Source organism: Macrobrachium rosenbergii, chromosome 7 (assembly GCF_040412425.1).
Source record: "Macrobrachium rosenbergii isolate ZJJX-2024 chromosome 7, ASM4041242v1, whole genome shotgun sequence".
In the NCBI taxonomy this organism is placed as follows: Eukaryota; Metazoa; Arthropoda; class Malacostraca; order Decapoda; family Palaemonidae; genus Macrobrachium; species Macrobrachium rosenbergii.
Genome location: NC_089747.1, coordinates 34,315,007 through 34,330,550, shown reverse-complemented (window position 1 = coordinate 34,330,550; position 15,544 = coordinate 34,315,007). Strand labels below are relative to the sequence as shown.

At 36.2% G+C, this 15,544-nt stretch overlaps 1 protein-coding gene across 8 annotated transcripts in view; it reads right to left on the bottom strand.

Annotated features, from left to right (window-relative positions):
- The window catches only part of Ars2 (arsenic resistance protein 2), a 179,576-nt gene that overhangs the window by 49,943 nt on the left and 114,089 nt on the right, over positions 1-15,544 (bottom strand). For 6 of the 8 annotated variants that reach the window (XM_067106971.1, XM_067106975.1, XM_067106969.1 and 3 more), the window contains 7 exons: positions 5,834-5,974; positions 5,225-5,410; positions 4,641-4,817; positions 4,274-4,517; positions 3,874-4,046; positions 1,611-1,747; positions 781-933 (listed from right to left, as the gene is read on the bottom strand). In XM_067106971.1, the coding sequence (XP_066963072.1) occupies positions 781-933; positions 1,611-1,747; positions 3,874-4,046; positions 4,274-4,517; positions 4,641-4,817; positions 5,225-5,410; positions 5,834-5,974 (1,211 nt within the window). The remainder of the gene's footprint in view (positions 1-780; positions 934-1,610; positions 1,748-3,873; positions 4,047-4,273; positions 4,518-4,640; positions 4,818-5,224; positions 5,411-5,833; positions 5,975-15,544) is intronic. The other 2 variants (XM_067106973.1, XM_067106972.1) reach the window with 1 other exon arrangement.

Below are 15,544 nucleotides of genomic sequence, written 5' to 3'. Positions count from 1 at the left end.
TTACCTTGCAAAATTTCCTACTATTACTAGGATTCATAATAATCAAAAGCAAAATAAAATCCAAGAGAAACCCCCCAAAAACACAGCAACAGAAAACCCGAGAGTAATTTCACTATTCAGAAGCACCAGCTGATACACAGCTGATAGAAGAATACTACCTGCCAGCCAGTGTTTGTACCTATGTGTCCCCTGGTGGATGGTAGGGGAAGTAGACAGATAAGGGCATTACTTATAAGAAACTATGGGAACCTTCTAATTTTGCTAAATGTCATACCTTCACTGGGTGGAAGCTAAAGCTATAAACAGTAACAGAAAGGTAAGTTTCATTAAAAAAAAATTAATTATGATAGACTTCACTTCAACATATTGTAATTTTATTTTTCAAGCAAAAGTAACTTACGAGTTGCAGGCTGTCTACGATAATCAGCACCACATAGGTATACACTGACAAAAACATTAAGCAAATATTAAGAGCAGTGTAAAAATGTCATAACAGTGTATATCATTAAAAAAAAAAAGCTTTGAACACTAATTGCATTCTTTAAAAAGAATTGTAAATAACAGGATAGGCTGTTGTTATTTCTGAAATTCTAATTTGCTAAGCAAAACTACTTATAAAGCTGTGTGTTCATGTACTAGACAAAACTTTGTGGCAACTAACAATTTTCCTTTTCATTCCAATGACCACCCTACAAAACTGGACATCACAGTCATTACAAACTGAAGTGGCAGCATAATCCCAAGCATAATAACAGATAAAAGAAAGAGACTTAAACTTACCTTGACCGGTAAGTGACCCTTGGTCGCTGGTATGGCTCTCTGGAATATGGATCTGTTCTGCCACCATAGTAATCCTTTGGGTAGTTGCTACCATAAGCATAACCATGAGGTGCAGGGTACTGTCTTCCATAAGCAGCTCCATACCCACCATATCTAAAGTAAAAAAAAAAAAAATAAATAAAAAAATTAATAAATAAAAAAGGTTTCTATTGCTGAATTTTCTTCCTATACACAACATACAAAAAGCCCCATGCTTACTAGAAAGCACTGTCATGAAGCAGGGTTATTTAGGTATTTGCAGTATTTTCAAAGATCACCAACAACCTATCAAATGTTCATAATCATTATAAATAAACACTTTAACATTTTTAACTCTCGCACACTGCCCCAAAAGGTTTTGTCCCTAATGAATATATTAGATCTATTTTAATGTGCTGTAATGTTACTGCTTAAAAATGTAATAATGGGATAAACTGAAATGTTAAGAATCTGACTAAATTTCTTTCATGAATTTGTTTCCAATACTTGTTTTACATTGCTGACTGAAAGCTGGACAGTCAACAAAATATGTTTAATTTCAATTGTTTTGTTCTGCATTATCATATATTCAAAATATAAGTTCATTCCTAAAAAGTAATAATATCAAACAATCAAGAAGAAAGAAATATTCCTAAATATAAATATTTAAGATACTTGAATTAAGCTCATTCAATCAAGATTAAATATGAATTCTTTACCACTGCATAAATATTTACTACAATATGAGATACATAAATCCTTTGCTTCATGACTAACATAAACAATGCATAAAATCATCTGAATTTCCTTACCCCGGTGCTGCTTGGGGGTAGGTTGCAACATATGGGTCTGGTCTGTCATCTTTCCTACTACCGCCATGCTTATTTCCAGGATACTCTGGTAGTTGAGGCCGCTTAGGATCCCGTAAATAGTTGTTAAAGTAATCAACCTGAAGAGAAAATTTACTAAAAATCCTAAACAGAAAAATAATAACTGCCAAAAGGTAAAAATATTATTAATGAACATTTTAACAAAAAAAGTGAGAAAAGCTATGAGAAGAAACATTCTGAAATTCCATTTCACTTTCCCTTTTCTACTACGATTATTGGAACTTAAACATTTTAGAAACCATGTCAACTGTTGGAAGATGAATTGTATGATATTGTGATGTCACACCCAAATTCATAAAAGTAACCTGGTTTAACACAACATAAAAGGAGAAAAATAAAGATGTAACTTTTACAAAGCCTGAAAATTTTATGCCTTCAAGTTCTAAGTGCAATGAGATTTACTGGGCGATCTGGGATTGAAGTATTTTCCATCTATGGTTGAACTACACTTCATTAGGATGGACAGATATACAGTTACCACCCTACTTGCAAACATTCAAAGATACGAACAGACAAGTTCAGAAGTTCAAATTTTGCTCTGGTAAGAATTTTTGCAAACAGAAGAACATGGGAAGAAGAAGAACCTGTCCCTTTAACCACTCCCTTGATTATCCCAAGTATTTTTGTTCTTGCTTATCTAGCGACGAAAATTGACAATTTTTGGCGCCGAAACTGCCAATTTCCCCTTATCAGCACTGATAATTGGGTATTGGCACCGATACATAGCTAACAGAAGTGCTGATATCTGGTTATCGGAGCTGGTACCTGGTTATCGGCGCCGGTAAGTGCCGAAAATTGCTGATTTTTGCTTATCACGCCATCAGAATGGAACCCCCGCCGATAACCGAGGACTGCCTGAATTCCTACTTATTTCTATCTTCCTGACTAAACTCGTTCTTTGATGAATTCCCATTTTCTATATTTCCTCTCCCAGAGGAAACATTTTCTATGTAATTTTGTCAATAGATGGCGGCGTGTATTGTTTACTTTGTGAACTTCCAATGTCAGACACTGCTCCAGTGAAATTCTCTCCAAAGCAATGCATGGAAAAAATACTAACTTTTGAATATTGCATGAATCTAAATTTTATTTTCTTCTTTTTACCTTTCTAACATACAATTTAAATCTTTATAATACTGTATGATTTAAAAAACAGTCAAAACAGTATAACCTATAACTCTCAAGGAAAACAAAAAACAAAAAAGGGAAAATAGCATAAACTACGACTCCAAGTTAACTCAGGAATGTAAAAAAAAAATTAAGCACTACTATATTAAAAACCAACTTACGAACAATTGAAGATATAAACGGCCATCCGGAATGTAACTTGTTCGTAAGTCAGGTAGTGATTGTACGATGGTCTAGATCAAAGGCAAGGCACTGGGCCAAGAAGCATTCAGTGCCACAAAGATGGGTTCAAGTAACAGTATTACCATATACTGCAGTGTACATGTGTTGACTTGTTGTATAAGTTGACTTTATTTTACCTGACTCTGTTGTTATAGAGCTACACCTGGTAGCTTACTCGACCCTCTAAGCTATGGTAAATGGTTTTAAACTGTGGTATTTTCCAGCAACCACAAATATTCAGCATTCATTACATACTCACTCACTGATCTTGACAGAACTCTCATCATTAACATAGAGCATTTCAAGGATTATCATATAATAATTGAGCCGATTATCAACCTTATAGCACCTCCGGATAAACGGATGAAATACAATGCCAGTTTCTAGCTAACAGTTGTTGCTCTTTCAAATTCGTTAAAACAACTGTGCAACAGTGAGCGAGTTTAATATTAATGAAAAGCTTGTTTGAGATAGGAAAAAGAAAAACACTGCCACACCCCAGACTACGCCCATGAAATAACGTGCTATAAGAATAAGTATCAACCACTGGCCTCAACTGGATGTTACTGTCGCAACTATATCTAATGGTTTATATTTCATACCTGCCGAGTAAGGTGACTCGTAATTTTGACAATAAGATATTGGCCTGACTTATATGCCGCAATATACGGTGATTCTAAGCATTTTCAAAACAAGGTCTCATGGGAGACTTCTCTAAATATTTTCATCTTCCAACAGATACTGCCTGGTTACTTTCTACTCATGATAGCAATTATTTTCAACTTGAAGTATTCTCCAACAGGTTTCTAACCAAATCACATAAATAAACTCTCACCTCCTTTTTCACTTCTTTAACTTTTTCTGCATGTTTGATTAGAATATGTTTGTGCACATATTCAGCACCCTTAAATTTCTTCCCACATAAGGGACACTGCCACTTATCTTTTGCTACTTCCTGTGTATTGCTTTGTACAAATTTCTCTACTTCTTCTTCTGCCTCCTTTAAACCTAGAAAATGGAATAAAAAAATCAATATTCACAAAATAAAAATAAAAGGGAAGTTATAAAAATGAAAACATATCAAACCTTCTTATACTGAATTAGCAAATATTTCAAACCTTCTTACACTGAATTAGCAAAGATTTTTAAAATACTGTACCACATATCATCTTGCCATAACACTGTTTACAAAAGTTCCTAATTAATAGTTTTTAAAATATACAGTTAAAACTCACCCAACTTCTTGGCCTCATCATCACTTAATTTTGTAAGTGGCTGAAGGAAAGAACCAATCTTATTTTCAAACGCACGGATATAATCGTTGACTTCCTGTGGTGTAACTTTACTGGATGGGGGTATGCCTCTTGCATGCATTATACCACAACGATTGGGCATCTCATCTTCGTTGGGATATTCAGAGTGATTGTAATAATCCACACTGTGCACTATTCTCAAGTAGAGTAACAGCCTATCTAATACCTGTGTGTGAGCAAGAGAAATTCACATATTTTTAAGAATTGTGGCTGTGTCCATCATCAAAATTAAGCAATTCATTTCTTACATAAATACATCATTACACACTTCAGTTAATTCACTACTTACCTTAATAAGACTAGGATCTCTTTCAATGGCTTCTCCCTCTGCCTTTTCTTCTGAATTTCCAGCAGATGCATCATTAGCTCCTAATAATTCCTCCTCCTCAGCACTTGCTTCCTCTATCAAATAATCTGTGATGTTTCTCAATACCGGATTGAGAGACGACGTAAGGCTGAGCAACTGCTTTGAGTCAATGAGGAAGAATAATCATATTAGTAACAAGCAAAGAATATATTATAAATGTTTAAACCTAGTCTTCCTTTCAAGACCTAATGAGTAAAATTTCAATGAAAATGTAAAGAGCTTCTTACATCAGTTTCCAGTTCCTACAGAACGGACTTCTTTTTTTATTCCAAATAAAAATACTGTTCTTTATTTCTGTTATGAAACTAAGTATTATGCTTATCAGATAACACTTTGACAGTTTACGGGTCCTAGGCTACAAAATCAATCAAAGTCAAAATTGCTCGACAGATAAAAATTCAACAAATAAAAACCAAGGTAAATCTAATGAAGCACCACAGAAAGTTTATAATATTCATTAAAGATACTTATAAGTTAACTGTTCAATAATGGCTCCATTAACTTACGGGGTTTTCTTCAGTAATTTCTCCTTCTAACCAGAGGCACCAACGCGAGTCTAAATTCTGAATGATTTTTGCTGCTAATTTAATGTCTGCACGAACAACAGAACGATGTGAGGTTATGCCATTAACTGTTCGGATTCTTCGACTCAAATCTCTATTGACAATGGCTCCAAGTTCACAATCCCTTAACTGCAAAAGAAAAATTTTTCTTTCAATAGTGTGTGTGTGTGTGTGTGTGTGTGGGCAAGGTTTTTCACCTCTCTTACCTTAGCTTCAACTCACAAAAGTCACCTAACAACTAATTCACTGATTAGGTTAACAGAGGCAGACTGAATTTTTAGGATCCTACTCATCTTTCCCTCCTGGTCTTGTTTGAAAGTTCAACACAGGTTTTCCAGCTGTGAGCTGGAAATGCTATCAACCAGGCTTGGAGGCTGGAGAGAGTGATCTTGTTCTCCAGGTAACATACAATGTAACAAAATATCTGCTACAAATTTATGCTTGCAACAATGGTAAATCACAATGGGTAAATTACACCAATAAAGTATTAAAAACATGCATGAATAATATTTCCCTTACATAATTAAATGTATCACAAGTAGCTTCACTTACTCTGATATTGTTGAGGTTCCAACAAATGTCTTTTATGTTAACATGCCTCTTGAAAGTAACCCAACCTCGTCTAAACCATCTCCGTTCAGGCTGGGGATCTGCGATGGCTGCACGAAGAAAACCATTGTATCTTCGACACATCTAAAACAAGTAAAATAAGAAGGAATAAATGGTAATCATGTGTGCTGTTTATTTTTTGGTACTTTTAATTGAATTTTATTTATATGTAAACGTACTACAGAATATGTTAAAAACTTTTAGTTATAAAATTATTTTCATTAAAGGTGCTGTTAGCATGTTAGAATGCTACCCACATTTACCCTATAGACACAATGACGGATGATAAAAGAATGGTACAGGTTGTCCATCACTAATCCGGCATCATTGGGACCTGGAGGGTGCCGGATTAGCCATTTATTAGGCTAGAATACACGAAACCCAGTAGCTAAGCACCTCATCTTAGAATTGAAATATCCCATAAATCAGTACAAGTTGGTTAATAAAGAAAAGATAATTATCAAATACAAGTAGTGCTCGAGTTACGATAATTCGACTTACAATATTTCGAGTTTATGATGGGGTTAGCAATTAATACCGGTACAAAAATATTTAGGAAATATTTTTAGATTTTGCGCAGGCGCAGGCAGCGGATACAATCAGGCAGCGAGAGAGACCAACTTACAATAGAAAAACTTCTTTTCCTCTATCTCTTTATTCCATCTGCTAGTTAAAAAAAAGTAAAAGAGAAGGATAAAAGTATTGTTAGTAACGTTATACTCTTGTGTAAATGCATACAGCCATATACAACTGAACGGGAAACTGTTGTTTTGCTAATAATCGTATCGGATAACAATTGTTTTGCTTGTCCTTCAACCATCGTACAGTAATACACAATTACTATAGTTATGTTACAAATGACGTTAACCTTTAAACGCCGAGCCTCTATTTACAAAAGTGTCTGCCGTATGTCGGCAGCGTTCGGGAGTTAGCGCCGAAGCGGAAAAAGAGTTTTTTCAAAAAATCACAGCACACTTAGTTTTTAAGATTGAGAGTTCATTTTTGGCTCCTTTTTTTGTCATTGCCTGAAGTTTAGTATGCAACCATCAGAAATGAAAAAAAACATCATTATCATATATAAAGATTGGAATATATGACACCACGAAAAAAAAATTTCATATATAACTGTATACAAATCGCTGTGAGCAAAACGCTTAAAGCTAATGAGTTATTTTTTCCGTTGTATTGTACACTAAATTGCGATGATTTTGGTATATAACAAATTGTAAAACGATCAAAGCAACACAGAAAATATTACCACAAAATGATGCATGAATTTGTAACATGAGGACGTAAAAAAAAAGTTTTTTTCAAAAATTCACCATAAATAGAAATATTGTGCTAGAGACTTCCTGTTTGTTGCAAAATTAAGGTAAATGATTGAATATTACTAGAATGTAAGAATTTTAGCTTACAGTTGCAGTTTTTGACCATTTCGGTCAAGTTAAAGTTGACCGAAGGTCAAATTTTTTCTATTTATCGTGATTTATATGAAAGTATTTCAAAACTGATTAAAGCTACAACCATGAGTTATTTTTTGTTGTACATGAAATTGAGCACATTTTGATATATAAAACTTTATGTAACAGCCAATAGAGAACAGTGCAAAAATTACAACAAAGTGACTAAAGAATTTCTGAGATGTTCGGCCGAGATAGTGCGCGAGGACGTAAGGAAAAAAATTTTTTTTTTCAAAAATTCACCATATATCGAAATATTGTGCTATAGACTTCCAGTTTGTTGCAAAATGAAGGAAAATGATTGAATATTATATTACTAGGATGTAAGAGTTTTAGCTTACAATTTCATTTTTCTACCATTTCGGTAGAGTCAAAGTTGACCGAAGGTTGAAATTTTGGCACTTATCGTGATTTATATGAAAATATTTCAAAACTGATAAAAGCTACAACCATGAGTCATTTTTTATTGTATTCTACGTGAAATTGCACACATTTTCATATGTAAAACTTTATGTAACGGCTAATAGAAAACGGTGCAAAAATTACGACAAAGTGACTAAAGAATTTCTGAGATTTTCAGCAGTTAGCGCTCACAGATGTAAGGAAAAAGTTTTTTAAAAAAATTCACCATAAATCAAAATATTGTGCTAGAGACTTCTCGTTTGTTGCAAAATGAAGGTAAATGATTGAATATTACTAGAATGTAAGAGTTTTAGCTTACAATTGCACCCGACAGACAATATTTGTCGGCATAAAATACATCCAGTCGGCGCTAAAGTGTTAAGATGATAAATAGATAAATATAATAATAGATAAATAGATAAATATAATAATAGAGTATAAATGATTCTGTAAGTTATTGATATTTTGCTGTGCTTACATTAATATTAATATTTGAAAATTAGTAAATCATTGTAACATGTACATGTGTATGCACACACTCATTCGATGGCGTCGGAACTTCTTAAGAGTTTTAGTTTTGTAATTTTATGTTTATGATACAGTAATTCATATTTCATTAAAGGATATGTACAGTACTGTGTCAGAGAGAGAGAGAGAGAGAGAGAGAGAGAGAGAGAGAGAGAGAGAGAGAGAGAGAGAGAGAGAGAAAACTGGGGTATGTTTACATCGGTAAAACGAATCAAGAAACGGCTGTTTTGTGATTTTAGGGGTTTTACTGTAACATAAAGTGATCAATAAAACAACACAGTATAAATGGAGTCTTTAAGTGAAATAACATTTTACTGATATTTTGCTGTGTTTACATTATTATTATTTGAAAATTAGTAAATAACTGTTTTTATAAAAAACATATATAGTCATGAAAATAACATGCAAATAATTAGCGAGTATTTTAGATATGCTCTACTATCATCCTAAAACTCTATCATTTCAATCATCTTACAACATTACCCTTAAAAATAATGGCTTACAGCTACGTGTGAAAATTCGTTTGTTAAGTAGAGGAGCATCTGTATTCAAATTTATTAATAAGTTAATTGTCCATATTAGAAAATGATCACTTAACATGTAACTGACACCTATAGGCAAAATCCTTACTATTCATACAGTTCAATCTCTTGAATCTGGCATTCCGTGGTCTGGCAACTCCCAAGATCCGGGACCTTTTTGAATCAGCCGCCGTTAGTTCTTGAGCGGCTAAGAGGGTGGCGCAATACTTTGTTTCTGGTTTTTACTTTTGGGGGGATTTCGGAACTGAAGCTTCCTCCATAAATATACAAGCACAGTTTATTTCTAACAAAAATATTTTGTGAAACTAAAAAATATACGGCATACAGAAGAACTGATCTTGTATATCATGTGATCATTAAAATTCTGTTCAAAAACATTTTTTGAACCTAAAAATATACAGCATACAGAAGAACTGATCTTGCATATCATGTGATCATTAAAATTCTGTTCAAAAACATGACTTCATCATATACATCGCGTACAGTGCGAGAAGACTACACTTTGCTAGGCTTCCTACGCCTGTCTCAGTTTTGGTAGATATATCACTGATAATGCATATTATAGATGAGTTAGCTTTTAACTAATAAATAAGCCAAGAAGCAAATGCTTATTAGGTTAAATGCAAACCTTCATACATTAAATCAGACTTACCAACCTTGTGACTGGTTTAAGAATTCATTATTATTTCTTATAATTAACAACCACTTACTACAAAATGCAAGATACTGGCATAATTAACAGCAAGTACAGCATAGCCAAACCTCTTAAAACTGGCATTCTGTGGTCCAGGAACTCCCATGGTTCAGCTCGATTTTCAACCAGATGCCATTAGTTCTTTGAGGCCACAAGGGCAGTGCCACATATGGTTTACAACTTCCCGATAGCAAAAATTATGCCATGTCTCTTTTGTTCTCATAAAAATAATTGTTAGTAATGAAAATATGTGACGTGAAATATGCTTTCGATATTAACTTTAAATGAATAAATATACTTGTTTAAAGATTCCATTTGAGAAGTCTCTACCAAGTCAAAACTTTTAATCAAAGCAATGAGACATTTGGCAACACATGAACTTCTTATTCTTAAGAGTGCTTGACAGGCTTACAGGTGATACGGTTTTGATCATTTCTTTCATGCAGCTGTGTATAATTACCCACTCAATATGACACCCATGAGATCAGATGATGCTAGAGGTAAGAAGCGCTAACATAAATCTTTATCTATGGTAGAAAATGTTTCTATCCTTCCCCTCCCATTAGCGAATGTTTAGTGTTCATTTTCCTCAGTAGATGGAGGTATGCTTTGTTTACTTTTTGATGGCAAAATGTCAAATGCACCGAGTGATCACCAAATTTCATTCTTTTTTGTCATTTCATACCCTCTACAATCACAATAAATGATGAAGAAACTAATAACGATAATTATGAAGATAGTAAATTTAGGAGATGAAAGTCACTGATAATATTCTGCAGATTCTGAGAAAAGTTACGTGGTTGACTTACGGTTAGGCTAACTCGGGAATGTAGGCTAAATGTGTTAAATAAGTATACTATTTTAAAGAAAATTATACAGTATAAAGTTATAAAATGATAAAGTGAAAATATGAGTAATATAATTATAAAAAGTGGTGTCAGAACTTAGCCAAGTACAGGTTGACCATCACTAATCCGGCAATCGGTAATCCGGCACAAATTTCGGCTAGAGTAATTTCTAATGTTTCCGCACTAATGTTCAAATTTCCCGGGTCGCTGCGCTAACTTGCTCGCCGGCCGCTTCGATTTGGTGGCGCAGTGTGCTGCATCAACAAACTGGTAGCCTAGCCTACATTATACTGTACTCTATTCACATATTAACAGTATTATACAAACATCAACATAACGAATGTGCATCTTTCTCATGGATCTTTGAAAAAGTTATGCTTTACTACATTGTTTCCAATTGCGTATATTCTCATATTGCTTTTGTATTATAAATTGCTTTTGTATTTCGCCGCATTTAACCAAGTTCAAAGTGCTTTTCTTGCTTCTAGTTAGCGTTATTGAATATGGATACTTTATTTATTTGGGACAAGGATATTTTTTTAGTTATATTTAGTGTTTTTAAGTCAAAATATGACTTAAATAGGTCTCGTTGTGAAATGAATTTAGCTATTTTTTCCGTTAATATATGACGTTTGCGGGAATCGCGGCTGGCCAGTTTGGGGGCATGTTTTTTTTAATAAAAAAATCAAGATTTCGTTCGCTATTTTCTCTTGATTTCATCATAATACGAGCTTTACGTATTTATCTTTTATCGGCGTGAAAACAGTAGTAATTTGTATTCTTTCATGCCCAGTAGTTTTGATTAAAATACATTCTCTCCAGTTTTATTTACGGTCGAGTTTCATCCATGTTGCCGATGCACGATAATTTATAGTCATTAGCAGCTTGAATATTGTTTTCTCAGCTTCAGCTACAACTTGCAGCTTAACGTTACTGTAGCAGTATATTTCCCTGCAGATCTTTTCTCCAAAGCGAACAAGGGTATAGTGTAAAAAATATATCAAGTCCTATTGTACAGTACTTAATGTCATTTGTAACATAACTACAGTAATTGTGTATTACCGTACGATGGTTGAAATAAAAGCACAACAGTTGTTATCCGATCGATTATTAGCAAAACAACAGTTTCCCGTTTGGTTGTTTATGGCTGTACGCATTTATGCAAGAGTATAACGTTACTAACAATACTTTTATCATTCTCTTTACTTTTTAACTAGCAGATGGAATAAAGAGATGGAGGAAAAGAAGTTGGTCTATTGTAAGTTGGTCTCTCTTGCTGCCTGTGGAATCTAAAAATATTTCCTAAATATTTTCCTATCGGTATTAATTGCTAACCCCATCGTAAACTCGACATATCGTAAGTCGAATTATCGTAACTCGAGCACTACCTGTATTTGATAACTGTCTTTTCTTTATTAACCCTTAAACGCCTGTTGGGCGTTTTAAACGTCGTCCAAAATTGTCTGTCGAATGCCGAGTGGGCGTTATAAACGCCGACTGAAAATGCTTTTTTAAATATTCGCGGAAAAATAATTATAGGCCTAGTTTGCAGAAGATTTCAAATCCCGCGCCTCGGCGGATGCTGGGAGTTCACGGATCCAGCTGTTGTTTTGTTTCTGAGCATCACCCAGACGCCGCAAGATGCGCGAATTTCCCCATCTCGCATCAGAGAGCATCAGAGTAGCGCCTTGGGAGCGATATTTTGACACAGACGTGTTTTGCTGAACTTTTGCAGTGTTAGTGAATTCATTTATTGCTGCAACAGAACGTTTGCAGAGATGTTGCAAAGGCGCCAGAGCGTGAAAGGCGCACATTGCCTGTCGGAAGTGAGCGTGTGAGGCGAAGTTTTGGACTTGGATGCTGGAGAAGGACCCAGCAACCAGAGTGACCCAGCTTCTCAGCAGCGTGTTGTTCGGCCACGTGACCTATGTCGACCAAGGACCACATCCTGTTCCTTTTACGACCCCTAGGAAGCATCGGGTGTCCTGAGGGGCATCCGAAAAACATTTGGGAGGCCTCCAACAAAAGGACCTTGATGAGTACTTGTTGGAGCTCGATCGAGAGCAGGTCGAAAGTCCTGATTTCGGTGGTAGTTGGTCATCTAGCGATGACGACATAACGCCTGACATCAGCGATGACGAATATTTGCCACCAATGTCCGTACGGGATCCTCAGCAGGAAAGTGAATTAGAGTTTACTGGGTTTAGTGCCTACGAGGGAGAAAGTGAGTTGGAGGAGGAAGAGGATGACTCGATTGTGGCTGGTGGGGACGAAACAGAAAGTGATGGGGAAAGTGAAGGAGACGGCCCAGCTGGGAGTGTGAGAGTGCGAAGACGTGCCCGTGCGCGCGCAAACCCGTGAAGGTCGCAACGTCGCGTCTGCAGCTCAGGTGAAGGCCGCTTTCCGAAAGTGATGAGGGGTGGTCGGAGGACCCTACCCCACCTAACATGCACCCATTCACGGCAGTACCTGGACTGACCGTCCCTGTGCCTCTCACGGTACTGGGGTTCATTCAGCTTTTTCTGACGCGGGAATTGCTTGAATTCCTGGTTCTTGGAGACGGTAGATTACGCCGGTACTGCCGTGAGGAATTGTGGACGACGTTGTCGCACCGCTGGCGGGGCTGCAACCTCACGAACATGGCGCACTTTTTGGGGCTCCACATATTCTTTGGGATGATGCCTGCTGCTGACGTCAGGCAATACTGGAGGCGGAATTTTTTTTAAGTACGCCTAATGTGGCCGGCATTATGTCCCGTGATAGTTTCCTGGCGTTGGACAAGTATTTCAACGCCTTCAACCAAAGGGCTATACCCGAATAACCCCGACCGCCTCATCTTAGTCCGCCCAGTGTTGGAGTTCATTCGTGAATGGTGCCAGACTCGTGGTTCCTTCAAGAACCTTTCTTTGGATGAGGGTATGATGCCATACAAAGGGCGTCTAAGTATCAAAGTGTACAACCCGAAGAAGCCAAAGGAGTATGGTGTAAAGTTATTTTTTATTACGGAAGCCAACGCTGGATATGTTGTGGACTTCTTGGTGTATTCTGGGGTCTTCTCACGCTGCGTGACACTGTCTTCGGTCTTGTGAATCGTTTCCGTAACCAGGGATACCACCTGTTTATGGATAATTATTATAACTCGGTATCCCTGGCCCAGGAACTGTATGAAGCAGGTGTGCGGCGTCAGTGGTACCCTTCGGTTGGTGCGTGGGGCCCCGAATGTCCTCAAGAGGTTTGCTAGCCACCACGCAACATCTTGCAAGAGGAGAGACAGAGTGGCGGCGGAAGGGAGATGTCTTCGTCATCTGTTGGAAGGGGTCCGACTCGTGCCCATGATTACGAGGAGTCATGAGCCCATCCAAGAGGAGATCACCCAGCAGAAGAAGACACGCCGGCAGGGCCGAAGTTACGTATGAGGAGTTTTCAGTGTCCAACGCCCTACTGTCATCGGGCACTACAACAGGCACATGGGAGGAGTTGATCTCTTTGATCAACTCATCCAGTATTATCCCTTCGCCAGGAGAACCAGGAGGTGGACACAGAAGCTCCTCAAATACCTCCTTCAGTTGGCCCTCCAGAATGCCTACATCATTTACTGTGGGTATAATTCAGACGCTCGGAGGTTGACCCACATCCAGTTTCTTGAGGTGGCTGGGAATGCCGGATTAGCCATATATTAGGCTAGAATACACGAAACACGGTAGCTAAGCACCTCATCCTAGAATTAAAATATCCCATAAATCACTACAAGTTGGATAACCCTTTAACGCCGAAGCCCTATTTTCAAAAACGTCTCCCGTATGCCGCAGCCTCCGAGAGGTAGCGCTGAAGCGGAAAAAGTTTTTTAAAAAAATCACAGCGCTTTTTTAGTTTTCAATATTAAGAGTTCATTTTTGGCTCCTTTTTTCTCATTGCCTGAAGTTTAGTATGCAACCATCAGAAATAAAAAAAAAATATCATTATCATATATAAATATTGGAATATATGACAGCGAAAAAAAAACTCGTATATAATTGTATACAAATCGCGCTGTAAGGAAAACGGTTGAAGCTAATGAGTTAATTTTTTCTAGTTGTATTGTACACTAAATTGCGATGATTTTGGTATATAACAGATTGTTAAACGATTAAAGCAACACAGAGAAAATATTATCACAAAATGATGCATGAATTTGTAACGCGGGGACGTAAAAAAATTGTTTTTTTAAAAAATTCACCAAAAATCTACATATTGTGCTAGAGACTTTCCAATTGTGCCAAAATGAAGGAAATTGATTGATTATTACTAGGCTGTAAGTTTTTTAGCTTACAATTGCATTTTTGAACCATTTCGATCGAGTTAAAGTTGACCGAAGGTTGATTTTTTTCTATTTATCGTTATTTCGATGTAAATATAAAATAACTGTGAAGAGCTAAAGGAATGATATATTTTTTGTTGTATTCTACATGAAATTGCGCAGATTTTGATGCATAACACTTTATGTAACGAATAATATGAAACGGCGAAAAAAATTACGGCAAGCTGACGCAAGAAATGACAGGATTTTCAGCGGAGTCCATGGAGCGAAGGAAAATTTTTTTTTTCAAAAATTCACCAAAAATCTACATAATGTGCTAGAGACTTTCCGTTTGTTGCAAAATGAAGGTAAATGATTGGTTGTTACTCGAATGTAATAATTATGGCTTACGGATGCATTTTTTTCGATCATTTCGGTCGAATCAAAGTTGACCGAATGTTAAAATTTTGTCAGTTATCGTGATTTCGTGAAAATATTAAAAACTGTGAAGAGCTAAAGGAATGACATATTTTTTTTTGTATTCTACATGAAATTGTGCACATTTTGATGTATAACACTTTATGTAAAGAATAATATGAAATGGCGAAAAAATTATGGCAAGCTGACGCAAGAAATGACAGGATTTTCAGCGGAGTACGCTACAGCGGAGCGAAGGAAAAATTTTTTTTTTTCAAAAATTCACCAAAAATCTAAATAATGTGCTAGAGACTTTCTGTTTGTTGCAAAATGAAGGTAAATGATTGATTGTTACTCGAATGTAATAATTATGGCTTACGGATGCGTTTTTCGATCATTTCGGTCGAATCAAAGTTGACTGAATATTAAAATTTTGTCAGTTATCGTGATTTCGATGTAAATATTAAAAAACTGTGAAGAGCTAAAG